The sequence below is a fragment of the Giraffa tippelskirchi genome, chromosome 10, assembly GCF_054371585.1.
Source record: "Giraffa tippelskirchi isolate mGirTip1 chromosome 10, T2T-mGirTip1v1.2.pri, whole genome shotgun sequence".
In the NCBI taxonomy this organism is placed as follows: domain Eukaryota; kingdom Metazoa; phylum Chordata; class Mammalia; order Artiodactyla; family Giraffidae; genus Giraffa; species Giraffa tippelskirchi.
Genome location: NC_137284.1, coordinates 140376911 through 140400128, shown reverse-complemented (window position 1 = coordinate 140400128; position 23218 = coordinate 140376911). Strand labels below are relative to the sequence as shown.

The 23218-nt window shown below is 42.1% G+C and overlaps 1 protein-coding gene across 4 annotated transcripts in view; it reads left to right on the top strand.

Moving 5' to 3' along the window:
• The window catches only part of CHCHD3 (coiled-coil-helix-coiled-coil-helix domain containing 3), a 289394-nt gene extending 269061 nt beyond the window's left edge, over window positions 1-20333 (top strand). For 2 of the 4 annotated variants that reach the window (XM_081532914.1, XM_081532915.1), the window contains 2 exons: window positions 5540-5675; window positions 19604-20333. In XM_081532914.1, coding sequence (XP_081389040.1) covers window positions 5540-5675; window positions 19604-19627 — 160 coding nt within the window. In that variant the 3' untranslated portion in view covers window positions 19628-20333. Of the gene's footprint in view, window positions 1-5539; window positions 5676-17337; window positions 19005-19603 lie in introns of those variants that run through there. The other 2 variants (XM_081532916.1, XM_081532913.1) reach the window with 2 other exon arrangements.
• Window positions 20334-23218: the final 2885 nt, after the last annotated feature.

Sequence of the window (23218 nt, the reverse complement as noted above, 5' to 3'; positions counted from 1 at the left end):
CTGGCCTTAAAGCCTTATTGAGATATTTCAAATAAAAGTCATTTGGTGTGTGTTAAGATGACTTGGTCTCATTTACACACTGATGAAGCCTTTGGAGATTCAGATTTAACATTTGGTCCTGGACATGTCTTCATTCCACAGCTTGTAGGTCTTTTGATGGGACAGAGAAAAATTTTTTTTGATGAGGTGATAGACAAACATCATACCTAGTGTTCGTTTTGTGAAATAAATATTTTTAAAAGTCTTTTTATTTTGTTTTACTGTTTAAGATTTTATAGCAAAACGTATATGAAGACAAACTGAAGCAGAGAAAGCAAGTGGCTTTTGGAGATGTTTAGCTGCTTCCAAACTGTAATTGTGGAAATTTGATTACAGCTCAAATAGAAACATCATTAATATAGATGGTTAACAGTTATTAAGAATGTCAGAAAAGCCTGAAATTGAGTTGTTTTTCAGATCTTGCATTGTTAGAAGGAGGCTGTTTACATTTTATTCTGAAAACTATTGTAATTTAAACTAAAAATAAAAATGAAAAAACTTAATAGAAGATGATGAATACATTTGAGATAAATACTTTATATTACATTTATGATAGTTTTATGACACATGATAAGAGAAATTAGTGAATTACTAGATAATTGGCAAGATGCTTGGCAGTTTTAGTTTTGTGTTGTGAAAGAAAAGCAGAAAGACCCTGGACTTAGCAATCTAGTGAAACATTTTTAGCACAGAATTACAGTTAGAGCTTTTGCATTGTGCTGCAGAAGTTAGAACCCAACGTTTCCCTCCCCGGGTGTATCATGTACCTACTTTTAATGTAATAGGTAATCATTTTATGAGGCCACTAGATCCCACGAAGGATGCATTGTTGCTACCCTGGCACCCATTCTCGTATCCACCCTGAACTTAGAATGGTTTTTTGTGTTCATGAGACCTTCAGGAATTGTACCTGCTCACTATTAAATGACTTCTTGAGCCTTCTGAGTGGCGTGAGGAGGGCTATCTCCATATTTTTTCCCCTTCTCTGAAATTACCTCATTATCCTTGTAGTTTATATTAGAACTGAAAAGATGAATAAGTAGTTTCCTTGAAATAGAAAGCTCAGACCCACATCAAAGAAGTTTCTAAGACATGAAAGTAGGAAAGGCAGCAGCCAAATCAACAGATAGCTCTAAAACAGATAACCAAGTAGAAATGTATTATACCAGAGCTTTAAGAAGAGAATTCTGAGTATGGCTTGTTTATCTCAACTTCATTTTTACCAAAGTATCTTCATTTCTCTTTGACCAGTTAATTCAAGTTACAGGAAACTCTTTGAAGGAAATGATCAGAAACAGTAGTGATAATTTTTGTCCATCACCATGATGTTTTAAGAACTTAGCCTTAATTGGGATTCCCCCCCGCCCCCGAAGTTTCTACAATAGATCTGTCATTGTTATAAGAAAAATACTTCGGTGTATTTTCTAAGCTACCTTTTCAATGAATATTAGTGTTAAACATTAGCAAAAAAAAATCGATATGTTACTGGCTATAGAATACCTACGAGAGTGCTTCTTTGGCTTTTGTTCTTCATCCAGATATTTGGTCTCTAGTTCTGCCCTTGGAGGGTATGAGTGAGGTCCTTGGCCTGAAGTGCCACCATGGGGTGAAGTGGGGTGGGGATGGGAAGGGCTTAGCCCCAGCTTCTCGTGCTGGTAAGAAAGAGGGAAGAGACAGGGAACAGACTGGGAGTAGACTAAAGAGTACAGAAGGGACAAAGGGATAGAGAGACAAATGTACAAGTGGTGGGATCCATCAAAAGTCCCCAGTAATTTCAGATTCACTCAATTGGATTTTTTTTTTTTGAGTTATATATATTTCCATGTATTGACTTTATTCCACCAATTCCTTTTTGGTATGTTTTTGGATAACTCTTTTCTCTCTCACTTCTTTCTTTATAGTTTTGAGTTCTCCAAATATTTCATCTTTGTCTTTTGTTGTTCACTATTTATTTTTGTTAATCTTTTCATACCAAGAAATTAAATTGTTTAAATGTCTCTTGCAGCTAAGATTTAATTTTCCTTCTTGGGTATCTTGAAATTCTGCCTTGTGTTATTTTTACCTAATAGTGGCTTTTTCCATCAGCAGGAATGGAAGCAGTCAATATAAATCAATTGCTGACTCAATGACTCTACGGAGGGTTTACCATAATGCATATTGGAAATGACTTTCAAACCCTTTTCCTGAATGGAAGGTGCCATGCTTGGGTTTTATGGCCTTCTAATGTTAGACAGTAATCTCATTTAGCATTTTCCCAGAGTGAAAACAGTGCATTAGGGCAGCATAACAAGCATTGCAGATCAATACAGAGACAGAGCTTTGCCCTTACAGATTAATCCAAGCAAAATATACCAGAGTCTAGTCCAGGAACTGGAAGACAATTACGCTGATTCCCATCCTCTCTTTCCCCCATTCTGCCATCTAATCATCAATACAGGCTGACATGTATACAGCAAGGATTTCAGAAAATGTCTACATTTGCATGTGCACACACACACACTCTCACACAGACCTAACTACCTTACAGGAAATCAAGGGCCCTGGAAGTGAGTAGTATTGATTTCTGGTGATAAAAGTATGCTTTGACACCTTGCAAATCATAAATAACTCATGGACTTTAACTTGCAGGACTAATAGCTAAACCCAAGACAAATGCTTACTTAGACCTTAAATAACCCCATTCTAAGGAGCCCACAGTATTTGGTGAATGAATCCTATTGTGAGTAGTCTTTGTAGAAGGGAAAAAAACTCGAGTATCTTCCTGTGATGAGCAGTGTGTGGCAGCTCATTCTTTTTGGTCTTTTACTGCATGTTAATGGGGAGGGGCGGCATATCTGGTCGGATGCTTCTAGCCTTCTCTCCCATCTCCCTTCCCCTGCTTTAAATCCAAGGTATATCGGAGGGGCGTTGGTCCTCAACACTGGGATAGAATGTAACCCTGCTTCCTCTTCAACTGTTAGAAGCATTAGTCGTACACGTGCCTGTCTCAGCTCACCTGATGCTTAATCCTATTTTATTATTTGTTCAGATGTGTGTCTTGCTGTAATCAGTCAGTCGTGTCTGTGCGTCTACCCTTTGAAGCACAGCTGACTCCTTTTAGATACTGATGTTCATGGTAGGGGATTAGGGAAATCCGTGTCCAGAGACATTCACAGACATCTGAACTTGAGACTCTTACAGCTAGGATGGGATTGGATTTAAATTCTGTTCTTGGGTATTTGGCAGAACAGTAAGGTAATGAATGACAAAGTACAATGTTATCTCTCTTCTTTTTCAGAGGATAGTAAGAAGTAAACTCCCTTAGGGGCCAGTAACATGGTTCGCGTTTCAGCTTTCTATTCTAACAATGTATATATATATATATATATATATATTAGCTTAGTGTTGGATAAAAGTAATGAGGAGACAAATATTCACCCACGGGTTTCCTTATTGATGAGAAATATTTCTCCTGTGTTCTCTAGGGGTATTTTAGAACCCATCAAATTTAAAATAATGCTATTTTCAAGATTATGATGGAAATAACAAATTTAAATTTCAAGAAAAGAACTGGTAAGAAAGGCTAGAACCTTTTGTATTAAACAAAACTGATTAAAAAAAGACTCCCTAGATTAAAGTGATGATAATATATATATTTTTCTGTGTATTTGTTCCTTATAATCCAAGTTCCTCTACCATTTTTTTTTTGAACTTTTCTTTTTTTTTTTTTTTTTATAAATTTATTTATTTTAGTTGGGGGCTAATTACTTTACAATATTGTAATAGTTTTTGCCATACATTGACATGAATCAGCCATGGGTTTACATGTGTTCCCCTTCCTGGACCCCCCACCCACCTCCCTCCCCATCCCATCCCATCATTACAAGAGTATTTCAGTTTTGTTTGTATAATCCATTTGGTATATTTTATTGTTACCATTTTTCAAGTGTATATTGTCAGCTTTTTGGAAGCATTTATGTTAGTCCTGCATATTCACTGAAAGCACTCTAAAATCTTAAGGTTTGTAAGTATAATTAGTAAAATTTTAGCTCAGGAAATGAAAAAAGTTTTCTGTCCACTCATTTGTATTCTGAACAATTTATTGCATGCCTTCCGTAAGAGGGGTCCATGTCAATAGCTGAGATCACTGAGAAAATAAGATGCAGTCTTTACCTGGGATTTGCATGCTAGTAAATCACAGTTGACTGTAGTATAGTCACTGTTAAGTACACAGTGAAAGAAGTTAATACAGGCGAGAGGGTCATCATAAAGGGAATGGTAGACTCTACTCTGGATGGAGAGAGCTAGTGAAGCCATATAGAGGTTACACTTCAGTACTTAGCTCAAGTGTTAAAAGGTGGGTAGGTGTTTTCCTGGAGAAGGAAGTGGCAACCCACTCCAGTATTCTTGCCTAGAGAATCCCATGGACAGAGGAGCCTGGCAGGCTACAGTCCATGGGATCGTGAGAGTCAGACTCGACTTGGCAACTAAACCAGGTATTTTCCAGATACATAGAAAAGGGTGAGGCTTGGGTACAGAGCATTTCCAAAATCAAGAGCAATGGAGCAAAGACGTGAAGGGATGTGGAAGAACCAAACCATGAATGTGGTCTGGTCAGGCTGCAGCTTGTCCAGGGTGGGGATTGAGGCAAAAAAGTAGGCAGGAACCTGATCCCAAAGGACCTGCCTGTTGACCATGTATTTCATTTGAAGAGCAGATGCTGTCTAGACTTGGCTGTGAGAAAGAACTTTTTGGGAGGGTAGGAGTGGAGGGTGAAAACTAAGAGACAAAGAGACCAGAGATTCGTGGCTTGAATCCAGGATATAAATGATTTAGAATTAATGTAACAATAGTCGGAGAAGGAAATGGCAACCCACTCCAATACTCTTGCCTGGAAAATCCCATGGATGGAGGAGCCTGGTAGGCTGTGGTCCATGGGGTCGCTAAGAGTCGGACACGACTGAGCAACTTCACTTTCACTTTTCACTTTCATGCATTGGAGAAGGAAATGGCAACCCACTCCAGTACTCTTGCCTCGAGAATCCCAACAGCGGAGCCTGGTGGGCTGCCGTCTATGGGGTCGCACAGAGTTGGACACGACTGAGGTGACTTAGCAGTAGCAGTAGCAGCAGTAACAATAGTGAGTATGGAGAAAGGACTGGACTGCAGGATCTCCAGCTCTGTGACCCACTGGAGGTGGGAGCGGAAGAGCACTCCCAGGTTGCCGACCTGGCTGGTTGGGCTGCAGAGTAACTGGCCCCATTCACGTGGTCACGTTTTGGGTTGGGTGGAAATGCTGCTCTGTCCAGAGAGACTCATGGGGGTGTCAGTTAATAGAATGAATTTCATGGTAGTTACTTATATTGTGGAATATCTTTCTTAAAAGGGCAAAGAAAATTATTTCTCTTAAATTTTTTTTCATTTGCAACATTCATATATTGATGCTTTACATATTTTTTAGCCTTGATCTTCATTCTAGTTGAAGCCCATTTGTCTCAGTGGTGCCTGTTTTTGTTTCCAGGCGGTATGAGTATCACCCGATCTGTGCTGATCTGCAGGCCCAGATTCTCCAGTGTTACCGCCAGAACACCCAGCAGACCCTCAGCTGCTCAGCTCTGGCCAGCCAGTACATGCGCTGTGTCAATCAGGCCAAACAGGTGGGTGTACGAACCAAGCTACCGGGGGCACCAGAGGAATAGAAAGACTGCCATCCAGGGCACTGGGAAGGCCTTGGTAGGTTAATGTATGTGACAAGCTCTGTGTGGTCACGAGTTGATAAGCTTTCATCCAGGTGGTAGTAGGAAGAGTCCATAGTCTCCTTGTGTTCCACTTGCAGAAAAAAAAAGATTTTACTTAAATAATACTTTTTCTAGTTGCCCTGAACTTTTGTCCTCTACACTGTAAATGTGTCCTCAAGGTCATTGCCCCATATTCTGGGCCAGTAGTCAAAGCCAGCAAAGAGGAAGGTTACACTTAAGGGGCCAACAGCTTCAAGTTCATAAACATGTAGTAGTCATGCCGAGAGTCTGGTTTAAAAAAACAAAATGCAGACACAAAACTGAAACAACCACTCTGCACTCCCCATCCCCCAAATGCAAGCACCTCTCAGTCTTCTGCCAGTTGGTAGAGTCCACTCAGTTGGGCAGGGAAAGAGAGGCCAGAGATGGACTTAGGAAGCAGTTCCCATTGCTTCTGTGTGCCATAGCCATATTCTTATGATCTTTCATAGCAGAATAATGGATGATCACAGGACGTGTGTTCTCCCTAATTTATGTACTTTAGAAAGCCAATGATAAACCATGAAGCAAATTATCAATTCTGGCAGGTCATATAATTGCGTATCATTTAACTGATTTAACAGTTGGATGTAGGTGGTTCTGAGAGATGAAAATTGCTGGAAACCGTGGTTCTTTCTGCTGACAAACTCCCTAGAGCTGACCTTGTAACCCAACTAAATCTAGTGTTTGAGTTGCACAGCATGCCTTCCTGCAGTCTAATTTGCTGTAGTTATAATAATGCCAGTTAGTATAAATTTCTAACATGCTGTAAATATGGGAGGGTCAGCATTGTCTGGTTAGCTGGAAAATAACAGCAAAACTAGTGGAAAAAACTGGAACCAAGATTTATTAAAAGCCTGTGTTGTCATTAAAGCCTTTGTGGCTTGAGGCTTTTATCTGTTTCGCTTCTGTGGCACTTGTCTGACTCTCCATAGTGTGCCAGAAATTCCTTTCTTTCAAGGTTTTTGGTAGAAGTAATGTTACTAATGTTAAGTTAGTTCATTTTATTTATCAAAAATAGCTTCTGATACGCTCTTAACAATCTCCAACCATCTCTATCAATACTAACTAAAGCACATGGAACCTGTAAGTTGGATTCATGGATTTTTCTAGCTTGATGTAGGTGCTGTATCAAGGTGAGGGTGGTAGTCAGTGCGCAGAATGGCAGGGACACAGTGTATATTTCAACACCAGCGTCTTGTAACACAGGTGCCCGTGTCCATACTGTGATCTGTAGCATCACTGGAGCAGCGCCTGCAATGGCGTCCAGAGTATTGACTACGTGCTGATTATCTGGGTTGTGCTGAACTGCCTCCACACCACCTGGTGAGATCAGTAGCCTGCATTCATAGAGTAAAACAAAACTAACTTGTGCCAAAATCAAATGTACCACGTGGTACAGCAGAGAGTTTAAACTGGGCAAATCCGGGTTTGTATCCAAGCCCTGTTTTTTACTGGCCCTGTAGCCCTGAGCCTTGTGAAGTGAGGTCATATCATTTACAGTGTTGTGAGGATTCCATTTCTGTAGAATATTCAGCGAGTCTTAATTTTTTCCCTTCTTGCCTCAATTGTGCCAAAACCAACTTAGACAAATTGGCCAAAAGCAGCAAATCACTACTAGCGATTCCCAAGGGGACCTCCGGTCCTCCCCAGCCCCTCTCATCTGCAGTGTAATATAATGCTGTTTTCAGTGAGTGTGTTCCTGGTGCCTGTTGTTTTTGCAGCTGTTATATTCAAGTATTAGAATTGGAGTATATAACACTAGGTAGTATTAAAATGATATGTCCACAAAACCTTTTAAACCTAAGATGAGCGGCATTGAAATGGGAAATAGCCAGGAAACAGTAACACCCTGTATGTCTGTAGATTTAGATTTCAAGGTCATTTCACATCCATCCTCTTATTTGTTTTTTTATGACAACTTGAGATGTAAATAGAGATGGTTTTATTTTCACCATTTTACAGTTGAGAGAATTGAGACCCAGGGAAGTCATAATGGTAAGTTTAACAACTAGACCAAGATAGAGCTTGCCATAAAACAGCAAATTTAAAAATAGATAGTGTTTGGCTTTTGAGTTGGGTGTGTGAAGAGGCATCCAGTATCCACGAACACAGAAATAAGGTGGTGAGGGAAGGACAATAACAATGGAAGTGAAAGGGGAAAACCTGAAGATTGAATGAAGTCATCTTTGAGACTGAAAGTAACAAATAGAGGGGTGGGATTATGAAGACCAAGACCAAAGGTGCAGGTTAGCACTGTCCCATTTTAAGACCATGCCAGAATGGCCAGTGGGGGCTACATCAGTATTTCCTGAGCAGTCACTTTTCCGCTAACACTGTGTTTTCCCATGTGTGTGAAGTTAGCCTAACTTTGTGACCCCAGTTCTGCCCCTGTTGTTAGAGACTTTGGGCAGGATACACGGTCCTGATCCTTCATTTGTTGTTACAGTTCCTGACCAGTCAACACCCCTTCTTATGTTTCCTTGTTAAATCCAAAGAACAGGTTGAACATGCTAAGATACTAAACATAACAACAACTCATTAGGTCATGTTGTCCATTTCCTGTGCAGTACAAGAGTTTCCCCCTTGGAATACTTCCAGTAGCCAAATCCACTCCACTTTTAAATGACTCCTAAGATTGGTCTTTCACTGGTCCCCTTGGGGCATTGTTCTCTAGGCTAATAGATTTCACTGATAAGACAATTCCCGGATATTCCTTAGCCTTACTTTTCATTTCTTAGTCATCCACTTAACTCGCATCGGTCTTTCTTCAGCCAGTCTTAAACAGTTCCTTACGGTCAACATGAGACATGTCAGACCGTTACTTCCAATGTATTAAATTATGTTTTCTTCATAATGGTAAAGAGATATTAAATTGCAGTAATTATCACTACTAAGACTTAAAAGCTACTGGCTAGCTTTATGAGATACAGCATTTAAAAATACAGGAGGACATTGATTGATAGACTTCTGTGTCTTTTATTTCTCATATCTGCTTAGCCTCATAGCTTTTTTTTTTTTTTTAAAGCCTTATAGCGTTCTGTAAACTCTTCAAGATTGAATTACCTGTTCTTACCGGCGAAGCCTGATTCACATTCAATCTTGCTTTCATGTACCTTACAGGAGAATGGGAGGGAGGGAGCAGTGGGAAGCCAATAGTACTGGCCCACTAGTGGGCCAAAATGTGCCCAAGTTCTGCTTACAAAGGGGGTATGTAGAAAGGGCCTGCTCCCCAGTCTGCACTGCCCTGCTCCCTGGGACCCCTTTCGCTGCCCCTCAGTTTATTTGCAGAATGTAGCTGCTTAGCAGGTAGCAATTCTAAGCTTTCCAGCTCTTTCCCCAGCCCTGCTGCTATTGACAGAAAGGTATGGAAGCTGGCTAGATTCTTGAGCATCCTGTGCTCGCCGGAGCAGGGAGTTTATGGGGACTGCTGGAACACTCTAATCTAGTCACAGTGACCTGGGCTTCAGTTTCTCCTTCAGTAAATTAAGGATTTGAATTCAGTGATCCACAAAGGCCTCGTAGCTGTTATGTATTCCACGTCTGAGAGCAAGCGGCAGACCGCACGAGCGCCCAGGTTCCTGAGCACCTTCACAGTTAGAGACACAGGCTCTTTGGCACAAGCGGCGTCTCTGCTTTGGTGACCTCCAGCATTTGTGCCTCTGCTTCTTGGATTTTGCTGTCAGCCTTGAGCTTCTCCTTTGGAAGGAGAGCCACGCTTCTGATTGGTCTGCATGTTTCCTGGTCCTTCGTTAAAGCAGGTACTCCTGGCAGCCCCGAGGAAGCCAGGGTGGCAGAATGAACTGGGAGGGGGCGAAAAGAGTCTCACCGTTTCTCCAAAGTCAGTGGAGTGAACAGTGGTGCTCTCACTGCTGCGTGGCAGAATGGAGCCTCCTGGCTAGTAAGCTGCACTGGAGAAAGCAGGCCACATCCCTCAGCCGGCCCCAGGCTTCTCTGCCCTGGGCTGGCTTCCACCTTGTGCCCCACGGACCGTGGGTGGTAAGGAATTATGGAAATAGAGCAGGAAGCCGGCTCAGGAGAGCCAAGGAAAGACCAGACTAGAAATAAGGGCCAGACCCAGGAGAGGCCTGTGGGACAGAGGTGAACAAGGAGGCTGGAGTCAGATGGTGGAGACTAGACAGAACTCCTGAACTGGAACCAAGGTTTAAATCAGTAAGTGGGTAGTGGGGCGGTGACCAGGCAAGCAGCTCAGCTACAGGAAGGACTGAAATGAGGACATCTTATCAGTGAGTCAGCCCTGCCCTCACTGAGGCCTGGGTGCTTCCGCTGACCTCTTGGAGGAGATCAGAAAGTTATTTGACCCGATAAATGAAGCCAGATCCTATTATGAAGTGACTCCATTCTAAGACTAGTGTACCTGATTCTTTGTTTTAAAAATATAAGCAACACCTCCAGTCTGTGGTTGTCCTCCAAGATCAGTGCCTGTAGAGGAATTTGCCATGGCACGATGGGTCAGCGCTCTTGAGAACAGTGGATTTTATCTCCCCTTGTATTTAGATTTATATTAGATCAGGGATCAAGGACATCCATCCCTGTTATTTGAGTATGAAGAGCCCTTGAAACCATATTTGGTAGCTGTCCCTTTAGAAATCAGAATTCTTGGAATTCTGAAAACCTGGTGTTCAGAGCAAGCTGTGTTTTATCGTTGTTTTAAGATGAGCTATAAATTACATGCAAATGGTTTCATAGATTCATAAGCTGTTAGAGCTCAAAGGACATAAAAATCACATAACCTAATTATATCTCTTCACTTGGAAAAATTAGCACACCAAGAGTTTCAGGGGTCTGTAGATGGGGCAGAGTCCACACCAGAATGGCTTGATGCCAGACTCAGTACGCTCTTCCCTGTAATGTCAGATCACAGACATGGATGATCAGAATCACTGGGGGAATGTCTTTAAAATGCACGTGCCTGGTCCATCCCCAAGAAGCTGAGGTGGGACCTGAATATCTGAATCTCCAACTGATTCCTCAGGTAGCTGTGTCCATGGAGTCTGAGAACCACAGCTCTAGAGCCCCATTGGCCTGAACCGCGTGAGAGGTCTTTAGCCTCAGAGGTCTTGCCAAGTCTGACTCCCCAGTCTCAGGAGAGGCGGAGCTGCCGGTCACAGCCTCCTGGGTCTGAGCTGCCCACAGAGGTCTCATCAGACTGACTAGTTCCGTTCTCAGCCTCAGCAATAAATCAGATGTCTTAGACAGAGGGCAGGAGCCCCTGAAAAAGAAGTTCTGTTCTCCCATCCTCTTGCCCCCACTGCAGCTGTGCACGTGTGCTAAAGTCGCTTCAGTTGTGTCCGACTCCTTGCGACCCCGTGGACTGTAACCCACCAGGCTCCTCTGTCCATGGGATTCTCCAGGCAAGAATACTGGAGTGGGTTGCCATGCCCTCCTCTAGGGGATCGTCCCGACCCTGGGATGGAATCCAAGTCCCGTTATCTCACCTGCACTGGCAGGGTGAGATACCACCTGGGAAGCCATTGCAGCTGTAGGTGCTGCCAAATGAGGAACCACACCCGGTTTTCCTGGGCGGTAGGGAGGAGAGAGGCACCCAGGTGAGGTAACAGTCCCCTGGCCAGCTCACACTTGTGACTGGACCCTTCCTTCGCTCTGCTGCTCCCAGGCACCCACTCCCCTCCCCTGACCCATATCAGAGACCCGTCTTCTTAGGCTGTTGCCTCCAGTGCACACACAGGCCCACCTTCAGGGAGTAGCAAGATAAACCAGCAAGGTTCGCCTTCTGAGAAGGCTTAAAAGGGAGCCTGCTCTTATTATGTCTGAAGGCTTGTTTATCGTCACCACCTAATGACATTTCTTAGGGCTTCCCTCATAGTTTAGTTGGTAAAGAATCTGTCTGCAATGCAAGAGACCCCACTTTGATTCTTGAGTCGGGAAGATCCGCTGGAGAAGGGATAGGCTACCCACTCCAGTATTCTTGGGCTTCCCTTGTGGCTCAGCTGGTAAAGAATCCGCCTGCAGTGTGGGAGACCTGGGTTCGATCCCTGGGTTGGGAAAATTCCCGGGAGAAGGGAAAGGCTACCCACTCCAGTACTGTGGCCTGGAGAATTCCATGGACTGTATAGTTCATGGGGTCGCAAAGAGTTGGACACGACTGAGCAACTTTCATTCACTCACGGTGACGTTTCTTAATCACCTAGTGGGCCACTCATCCTCAGGAGGACACATGGGCATTGAGGAGAACATTCCCATCCTTCCATGGGGACCCCCCCCCTTCAGATTTGGAGTCACGTCAAAGCAAATGAAATTCCAAAGTTTACATTTCTTTCTCCAGCCTCTTCGTCACAGGAGTCCTCTTCTAAAGCACCTTCTGAGAGTAATAGTTGCTTTATGACATTTTCTTTAAAAAAAAAAATATGGTTTTAATAGAAGAAATATTAGTGTGGTAATAGACTCTTATTTTTCTTAATAGGCACTTCTTTTCTAGTGTTTATGCTTCAAGAGTTAGAAGTGCAGTATGTTAGTGTTTTGTCTGTTATTACAGCAAGTTGTATAAACAGTTAATTACTTGTAACTTAATTTGAATATCACACAGAGAGCATTTGTCATAAGAAGAGATGAAACTAGACCCAGGCATAAAAAAATTAACCTGCGTTTCCTCCAAGAAGGAAGAATAAAGAACAGCACTTGCTGGGGGGAAGAGACAGATACTGAAAACAAAATAAGTTAGCTAATCGGATTTTCAGGTGGCCAGGAGTGGTACTTGGCACACAAACAAAGCACGGTTTGTGCTTCTCATAAATTGAATTTATTGATTACTTTCTCTTACTTCTCACAGTCTTCTCCTCCTGTCTCTCTCACTCCCTGCTCCTCCTCGGAGCTCCATTCTCCTCCACTTCCCACTTTTCCTGTCTCTCTTTAGTGAAAACTCAGGTTTGTCAGGACACGTTTCTGTTTCCAGGTAAACTTTTCCCTGGTAAGCCTTCCTTCTTCCATAACCCAGCTTTACTAGGTCTTTTGAAATCCTGGTGCGATTCTGGGTAAGCTCAGAGAGACAAGCACTCTGAGTGGTTGGTTTTGGTTTTGGTTTTGGTTTTTGGCTGCACTGGGTCTCTGTTGCTGTGCATGAAACAGGCTTCTCATTGCAGTGGCTTCTCTTGTTGTGGAGCACTGGCTGCAGCGTGCTTGGGCTCAGATCTAGTGGTACACAGGCCCACTTGCCCAGCGGCATGTGGAATCTGCCCAGACCAGGGATCGAACCCGTGTCCCCTGCATTGGCAGGTGGATTCCTAACCACAGCGCCACCAGGAAAGTCTGATATCTTTTTTTCATAAAGACCAGGAACACTGTTTTTATTGCCATGATAGCTGTGAGTAACCCAGGGTTACCATAATTCCTCTTACATACATAGAGAGGACCAGTAGCTGACACACTGCCAATGATGATCCACCCCCACCCCCCTCAAGAAAGCAGTTGATGAGATCACTATGTAACTAAAATATTTGAGGAAGACCTTTAACATCGTCTTAATCAATGGAAATGACACGCATCCTCTTGTCCTCAGGGGCCCTGCTCCTGTCTGACAGGGTGTACTGCTAGCTTCTTCCTCAGTGGCCGAGATCAGAGAGACTTAGAAAAGAGCTATGCAGGTGCCTGAACCAGTCTCTCCTTTGGGTAATTTACCCAGCTGTTGATAAAGGCGTTTCCGCAGGCCCCACTACGTGAATGATGAGCAAATGCCAGGAATTTCTTTCTCCATATTAAGTGTTAGCAGTTCCTTAAATGAAGGAAGCAATTTTTTATAACTTGCAAATCTTCTCCCTCATTCTTTGGGGAATTTCCTATGTTAATTTATGCAGCGTTAAATTTATGCAGAGTTGAAATTCAGCCCAACAGCAGCGACTTACAGAACCTATACGTGGAAGCTGACTGATACAGACCCTGTCAGGCCTCAGGAGCCTTCCAGCCAGAGGTCCTTACGCCTGGATTGGAACAGGTTTTTATTGCATACTTGTGATACAGTAAAAACACGAAATGTTTTTACCAATTTGTTCATTGAAAAAAAATTTCAACTTGACATTGTGTCTGTGAATGTCTCTGACAGAAATGAGGTGGTCTTGTACCACCTCCACCACCCATTGGTGGCAGCTGAGTGCAGTTTGACAAAGTGTGTATAGACCAGCCCTGGAAGACACAGCCTCACCCCCTGTGTCTTCAGGGAGTCTCCTGGGAATCAGGTGAACTGCCATGCTCTCTTTGAGGATGCAGTTTTTAATACACATAGCAAGGTATTTTGTGACTGTGGTTACTTCTCTTGTGTTTTATATTTGTTCAAAAACGTTCTTTTAGTGTCTTCCTGGTAGACGGCCCATGATCCTCACACCATCCAAGGCCCAGCTTGTCTCTCTTAAGAGAGTCTGACATTCTTAGCATTACACGACCAGGCTGAAAAATTACCCTTCTGTATTCAGTCAGGATTACAGGGAGGAGAACAGTAAAAAGGTTCCCTCGAGTCTTGCCAATACTTTTAGCTGCTGCTACTGCTAAGTCGCTTCAGTCGTGTCCGACTCTGTGCGACCCCATAGACGGCAGCCCACCAGGCTCTGCCGTCCCTGGGATTCTCCAGGCAAGAATACTGGAGTGGGTTGCCATTTCCTTCTCCAGTGCATGAAAGGGAAAAGTGAAAGTGAAGTCGCTCAGTCGTGTCCGACTCTTAGCGACCCCATGGACTGCAGCCTACCAGGCCCCTCCATCCATGGGATTTTCCAGGCAAGAGTACTGGAGTGGGGTGCTTTCAATTGTATTGTGGTCACTGTGGATCATTTTGTAACATTGGGAAAGAGGTACGTGGTCACATGACTGTTGCTATTACTGTGAGACCTGAATTGTAGAATGAGGCACAGCCACATGGTTTTGAGCAGGCAGGTAACAGATGATAACCTGCAAAGTGATCATTTTCTTTAGTAACTAAGTGCCCTTACATAGCCTCAGTGTAGATCTCTTTACACTGACTTCTGTTTTGTATTAATAAATAATGTTGTGGCAAGGTTTTCTGTATATCTGGAGTTTACAAAGCTTCCCACCTCTATAGTTGGAGAGATTTTCACAGATCAAGTTACAAGGGTGTGCGGATAAATGATAACTGGGGCAATTGCCTGGTCTGACTCTTAACATGGTAAGTGCTCGATTTTTAAGTTTTCAAACAAATACAGAGCTCATACTTGAGTGATGGGTTTGAGAGAAGCCTCACGTTCTGGTGTTAATTCTGCAAGACGATTCTCTGCCGAGTGAAGTCTTCCACTTGATCTGCTTTGTCTTTCCAGTTTTCTCTAGATGCGCCTAGCTTTTCTGATTCACTTCTTCTTTGACTGCATCATTGTCTCTTCTGACCATTTCTATATGCATCTTCTACACACTGCTTGCTGCTGCTACTGCTGCTAAGTTGCTTCAGTCGTGTCCGACTCTGTGCGACCCCATGGACTGCAGCCTACCAGGCTCCTCCGTCCATGGGATTTTCCAGGCAAGAGTACTGGAGTGGGGTGCCATTGCCTTCTCCGACACACTGCTTAGTCTGCTTTTATATCTTTGGTGCCCTGTAATCATAGGCTTCTTAGAAACCTGTCATCATGGACACTTTAGGATAACCTTTAGGGTACGCTCTTCCCCCTGTGCTCCTATGACCCAGGATGCTTATTTGTCCTCCTTTTCCTTTTCATCCCCTTTATTTCAGTCTCCTTTCTTCATCTCTATCCTTAAATCTTTATCTCTAAAGACCTTTGAGCTGTTCCCCAAGCCCACAACTTCCCTCTGGACCTTTCCTTCTGGGATGTCTCATCATCGTCCCAGACCCAAAATTGGAGTCGTCTTCCTTATTCCCAAAATGACTCCTCCCACTGACTTCCCTGTATGTTTTGGTCACACCACCTTTCTCCCTGTCACTGAGGAGCCTTCATGCCTAAGGTCTCATCACTGCTTTTTTTCCCCCTTTCTGTTGTCTTTTTATCACTATTTCTTGTTCCCACCCTAGCTTCATTTCTCATCTGCCTCCTCTTGGTTTTCCTTCCTCCACACACTTCTCCATTGAAGCCATTGTGCTCAGGATGTCAGGGTAACCTTTCTAAAGGACATTTTCCTGTCAAGAAAAAAAAAAATTTGTTGGATTCCCAGGTTTTTTCAGTAGCCAACAAGCACCAATCCCAGCTTAACATTCACAGGGGGCCCTTTTTATACTCTTTTCCTTGGTACACCCTGAGAGTCTATCCTTTCCTCTAGCTGGGCCTGTCTCTCCTCCATTCTTCATCCCATGCATAATGGGTTTGTTCCCTCCTCTGAGTCTTTACCAGTTCTTCCCCGCCTCATCCCTCCCCACCTCCAGTCCTTTTGTCTATATATTCTGTCCATAGTGGAAGATTGTCTGAGGCCCCTTCCTTGATCACTCCAGCTGCAGAGAGTTATCCTCTTCTGAAATAGGCATCAGTACTCTGTTTTTGAACTAATACCTTCTCTGGAAGAGTACATAAAAAACTGGGAAATAGAAGAAAGGGAAAAAATTACTTTGTCCTGTGTATTCTTTTGTTCTTGAATCTTATACTGTGTACATGTATTATTTATTCAGTATAATAAAATTTTAACATATTTAGCATATTATTTTTTAAAATAGCAAGTTATTACTCTTTATTATGCCTCTTTCCTCATATCACCTAACTCAGTATAATGAGTATCTAGTAGGAGCTCAGTTAAGAAGTTGGGTACGTGAATAAGTGGCTGTAAGTGTGAGGGATGGAAGGAAGAAGGCATGAACAAATCAGAGGCAATCTTGGGCCTGACCTAGCCTCTTCTTCTTTAATTTCAAAACTAAAGGGGAAAGGATCACTTTTGTCTTCTTAAAGTGTCCTAAAAAATAGAGACAGTTTATCTCTAGCCCCAGCTAATCAAAGTTTTAATCTGATCATCAAGAATTTTTGTTTGTTTGTTTAAGATTTTATATATAGAAAATCCTGAAAACCTAACCAAGAAAACTGTTAGAATTGATCAACAAATTCAATAAAGCTGCAGAGTACAAAATTAACATACAAAAATCAGTAGTGTTTCTATACACTAACAGTGAATTTTCTAAAAAAGAAATTGATCCCATCTCTCCCTTGTGGCTCAGCTGGTAAACAATCCGCCTGCAGTGCGGGAGACCTGGGTTCGATCCCTGGGTTGGGAAAATCCCCTGGAGAAGGGAAAGGCTACCCACTCCAGTATTCTGGCCTAGAGAATTCCATGGACTGTATAGTCCCTGGGGTCACAAAGAGTCAGACATGACTGAGCGACTTTCACTTCACTTCATAGTAACATTAAAAAACAATAAAATGGAATATTTTTAACCAAGGAGATCAGAGATCTCTCCTCTGAGAGCTATAAGACATTGATCAAAGGAATCAAAGAAGATACAAATAAACAGAAAGGTATTCATCGATTGGAAGAATTAATGCTTCTAAAATGACAATACTGACAAGTGTCATCTACAGATTTTTTGCAGTCCCTATCAAGATTCCAATGGTTTTTTTTTTTTTTTTTTAAATAGGAAAAAAGGAAAGAAACACTTCTAAAATTTTTTGGAACCACAATAGACCATGAGTAGCCAAAGGAATCCTGAGAAAGAAGAGCAAAGCAGGAGGTGTCATATGTCCTGATCTCAAACTATACTCTGAAGCTATAATAATTAAAACAGTATGGTGCTGTCTATGGTATAAACACATAGACCAGTGAAACAGAATTGAGAGCCCAGATTTAAACCCAAGCACATACAGTCAAATAATATTTGACAAGGGAGCCAAGAATAGTCAATCAAGAAAGTCTCTAATAAATGGTACTGGGAAAATTGGATATTCACATGTCAAGGAATAAAAACTAGACCCCTGTCATATACCACTCACAAAAATTAACTCAAAATTGATTAAAGACTGAAGTAAAAGAAAACATGAACCGCTTAAAAGAAAACATAGGATAAAAAGCTCCATAACATCAGTGTTGGTAATTAGTTTTAGGAAACCATACCTAAAGTACAAGCAACAAAATATACAAGTGGGACTACGTCAAACTAAAAAGCTGTGTACAACAAAAGAAACCAACAAAGTGAAAAAACAACCTAGAGAATGGGGAAAAAATATTTGCAAACCATGTTTCTGATTGGGGGTTAATATCCAAACTAATATAAAGAATTCATGCAACTCAGTAGCAAAGAAAAAAATCCAATTAAAAAATGGACAAAGGATCTTAGTAGACATTTTTTCAAAGATGTATGAATGGCCAACAGATATATGAAAAGATATCAATATCACTAGCCATCAGGGAAATGCAGATTAAAATTACAATGAGATATTACTTCATGCCTGTTAGAATGGCCATCATCAAAGAAACAGGAGATAACAAATACTGCATAAATGTGGAGAAAAGAGAACCCTGTGTACTGTTGGTGGGATTATTAAATTGGTGTAGTAACTATGGAAAACAGTATAGAGGATCCTAAGAAAATTAAAAATTATATCATCCAGCAATTCCACTTCTGGGAATATATCAAAAGGGGAAAAACCATTAACTTGAAAAATTCATCTGCACTGCCATGTTCATAGTGGGATTATTTACAATGGTCAAAACATGGAAACAACCTGTTTCTATCAGTAGATGAATGGATAAAGAAGTTGTGGTACAGTGGAATATTATTCAGCTATCAAAAGAACCCAAGGATATAGTACTGTTTGCTGCAATGTGGGTGAACGTTGAAGGCATTATGCTGAGTGTAATAAATTTGACAGAGAAAGACAAGTCTGTATGATCTCACTTATATGTCAAATCTATAAGCAAAAAACAAAACACCAAGCTTATAGAAAAAGACAGGATTTGTGGGTACAAGAGGTGGCAGGTATGGGGGGATGTGGCGTGGTGGAGGTATTGGAGGAAGGTGGTCAGAGGCACAAACTTCCAGTTACAAGATAAATAAGTACTAGAAATGAGTAACACTGCAGTATGAAACAGGAAAGCTGTTAAGAAAGTGAATCTTAGAGTTCTCAGTACAAGGATAATTTGTGTCTTTTATTTTTATTGTATCTATATTAGATAATGTACATTAACTAAACTTATTGTGACAGTCATTTCAGAATATATGTAAATCAAACCATAATGCTGTATACCTTAAACCTTATACAGTGATGCATGTCAATTAATTCTCAATAAAGCTGGGAAAAAAAGAATTCTTCCTGTGTACTGTTCCTCACACCCACCCACACAGATAACTAAATAGAATGTAGGGGCCATTTCTGAAATGTGAGAATACTTACTTAGATGTGTATATCTCCACCCAGCATTGTGAGTTCATGAATAGCTGCACCCTGCCTCAAGTGAGAAGAAGTTTCAGGGACAGGATCTTGACTTCAACTGAGAGATGCCCTGTCTGCCCTACTTCACTCCCACTACCACCCCACCTTGCCCCTTTGGCAATAGCTTTCTCCCAGTCCATGCCACCAGAAAGCTCCCACACATCCCCAGATATCCAGGGTAGTGAGATGGCACCCACACTCCCCCCATACCCTTACTCTCACAGGCCGAGCCAGGTTCACCCTTAGGGTTCAGTTGGATATGGTGGGGGGAGGGATTATTTGGAGATTATTCGTGATTCAGTAGTGGTGTTCATTAGAGGTAGTCATATTTCGAGACTAGGAAGCATATGGCTTGCTATACATGTTTTTGAGGTGGTTCCTTGAAAAGCAACACAAACAGTACCAAGTAGTTCCTGCCCATTTCTGGTCCCCTCCTTCTGATGGTAAATCTTACGTTTTCTCTTTCTCTTGCAGAGCATGCTTGAGAAGGGAGGATAAAATCAACTTTTAGAAGAAGGAAAATTCCTTCAACATTAATTCCAGAGGTGGAACATTTTTTTTTTTCCTAGTAAGAAAGCAACCCATGTAAAGAGAAGATCATTACAGAGGAACATCGGAGAGCAAATTCAGCAGAAGCGTTATCACAGTTTGATCAGCAGCAGTTTGAAAAGCCAAGGCCTAGATCAGGGATCATCCGTCAAGGACATGCCGTGGTGTTAATAAACCCCATTTATGATGATTACAAAGAAAGGCAGCCCTCTCCACCTCCACCTTGTGTACTTTCTATTCAACTTCCTCTTCTAACCAGGCTCCATCATTTGGTGAACCTGGGCTCCCGCAGAGCCGGGGCTTGGAATCAAGGGCTGAGGTCACTGGGGTGGGGAGAAGAGAAGGCCAGATCTCCTCCATCTCCAGCCAGCGGTGTTGGCGGAATTGGCTACACTGTGGCATGTCAGGTTTCTCCCTTTTCCTTTTCTGCCTTGACTGTCTAAAAGCTACTTTAACTTATTATGGTGATCGTGTAAGAAGACAAAAAGAGAAAACGTACCTCTTTTACTGGAATAATGTTTCTGATTACAAGTGAAATAAGGCATTTTTTTATAAATATAAAGGCAACCTGGCTTCTGCAACCTCTCCTCTACCATGAATACCGACATCTTTACTTCACTCACTATCAATAATAAATATATTTTCTGACAAAGACTGTCATAGTCTGGGGCCTTGTGTGTTTTTTGTTTTGTTTTTTTCTTTTTTTGCTGGGTTAAATGGTTATCCTTATGGGAATTGAGTTGATTTATAATGTTATTAATTTGCATTTGTGTGGTACCTTGCCTCTAAAAAGCTCCAGCACATGTTGTAGAACCTCAGACAGACAAAAGATGGTTATAATTTGCCTCCCAGTTAGGTAGGATTCAGTAAGATCTTTACAAATTGCACGAACCTTCCTTTCTTTGAGATGACCAAAGTTATCCTGCCTGGGGCAAGCACTAGTTCTGGGTTAGGCACTTGTGACCCTGCAGTACTAGAAAAATGTTAAAAGGAAAACGAAAAACAAATTAACCCTGAGAGCTTCTTCTCTTTCTGATTTTATCAAAACTTCTTGATTTTAAGTCTCACTTTTCTACCAGCGAAATGGTGTTTCAGCACTGGAAGTTGTAAATGAGCATCTATGCCGAATGGAAAGATCTTTCTGGAAAATGAAGAAGGGAAAACCAGTGCTCTGTAATGTCATCTAAATATCTTTTGACAGTAGAATTTAAGCATCCAGGCTCTGGAGTAAGGTGCATCTGTGTTCAGGTTGTGGCTCTGCTACCTACCACTTGGACCTGGTGAAGCTGCCCCACCAGACTGAGCCTCAGATTCCTCAACTGTAAATCGAGGGGAAAGGCAGGAACCTACTTTGTAGCTTTATGGTGAAGAGTCAAGATGCTTTGCACATCCATTTGGTCAGGTCTATTGTTGTTGGATATGTGGTGATAATAAACATATTTGGAGTTGGGGGCATGGAAAGAACATCCACGCACCTTTTAGAGAAAGTTGGGACGCATCTAACATGTCAGGAAAATTTCAGCCAGCCCCCCTCAAGTGTCAGCGTGGCTCCTCATGCATCTGAATTCCCAGGTTGGCTCCATTTGTTTGGCATCTTCGTGGACACGTCTGTAAAACCTGATGTTGATTCTGAGGGACATCGGGGGCACTCCTCAAATAATTATTGAAAGGCTCTGTGACTCTTGTTTAATGAAACTTTTCTTTTGGTTAAATGATGCAAAAGAAGCTGCATTCATTTCAGCGTGAATGAAGGAAGCCTTGGTATCTTGAGCAGTGGCACATTCTGTCAGGAAGGCATCCAGGTAGCTGCCTGGGAGAAATAATAGGTACACATAAACAAATGTGTACACGGTGACTTGCTGCAGTGTTTGCAAATCAGCTAACTCACAAATTCCCTCCTATACTGCTCTGTTTTGCAATTTAGAGCCAAGAACTTGGCACATCCCAGGCTGCCAGTCTTGTTGGCTGGCAGAGATATACAGCACGGAAGAGTCAGGCACTTCACGCTGGTTAAATCCATGAAAACAGGAGGTGGTTTGTCAGAGCATCTCTCTCCCAGCACCATTATTAACTTCTCATCCAGATAAGCAAGATGCATGCAAGAGGGAAAGACCACACTTCAGGAGAAATAAAAGGTGCAGCGATGCCTTTTCCTGCACCTTGGAGCCCTCCCTGTGAATTGTATCACAACTCTGCCCAGGTCAACTGTTAACCTTAAGACAGCTGTTTGGGGAGAATGGTGTGATTTGTGTCAGGCTCATGGGAGCGGCACACTCCAATCAGTGTCTCCATTAAGTAGAACATACCTTGAACTACAACAGTTTGGCTCATGAAGCCAAGAAGAATAAAGTATCTTGAAAGCTGGTCAGATATTATCACACTAAACTAATGTCTGGTGAACTTCTAGAAGACAGTAGGGTCTAATCAGCACCAAGTCCTGCCTTAGGAAAGTCAATAACTTATTACAGAAAATGTGCCAATGTGCAAAGGTTTAAAATATTGACTGATCATTATTAATAGTGAATATGGACTGCTAAACGTCAGGCGCTGGTGGCCTGCTCATCCACCAGTGAGACTCCTCTCCATAGCAGCTCTCAGCTGCTGGTGTTTTGCTTTGAACTAAAGTGGCCAGACATCCTCTTAGGAGTCCAGGCTTAGGAGTCAAGAATCTTAGCTTGACATCTTTCAGCCCACAGGTATAATTGCTTTCACCAGAAACCTGCAGGATAATTCTCTTTCTCCCATTTCTGTGAGCTGTAGAAGCTGACCCTTTGAAGATATAAGAATTAGAGCAGTTGAACAATTGAAAGAGTAGCAATGACTTACTGTGATGATTCTGTTTTGAGTTACAATTCTTGATAAGCTAATACTTTAAATGAACAAGTTCATGTATGTTTATTTCTTTGTCACGGCTCCCCCAAGTTTTCATCTATTTCTCAGCTTCCCCCTTCAGTTGTTCCATCTTTATCTTCTTCTCTAGATTCCTCTGTGTATTTAAACTTTTCTCACCGTTGTTGGCCTTCCAGGCCCACCTCCTGACACCTTTGGCATTATCTTGGGTACAGAATCCTAGGATGTTGGTCTGAGTTCTATGCTCTGACCCATTGGATCGAGTCACTTCCCTTTGAGTTTCTCTGTTCCCAGTGGCCCACTCTGATTCTTCTCCATTACAACAAGTGATTTTATTTTTTCCCATGCCTTGCAGCATGTGGGATCTTAGTTCCCTGACCAGGGATCAAACCCATGCCCCCTGCATTGGGAGCTTGGAGTCTTAGCCACTGGACCATCAGAGAAGCCCCTATAACAAGTGATTTTTGGTACTTCCCTTTCTTCCCCAGCCTCCTAGTTCTAGTAATATATTTAGAACTTATTATCATTTAGTCTTTTAAATTTTTAGTTCTTAGTTTATAAACATGGCAAATGGAACTTCTAAATTCTCTGGGGGGAAAAAAGCCCTAAATTTGTATTTAGTTCTCTGTGGCCATTGATTTTATTTTTTCTTATAGTTTATGATCTGCATTAGAGAAATGGTTTCTCATC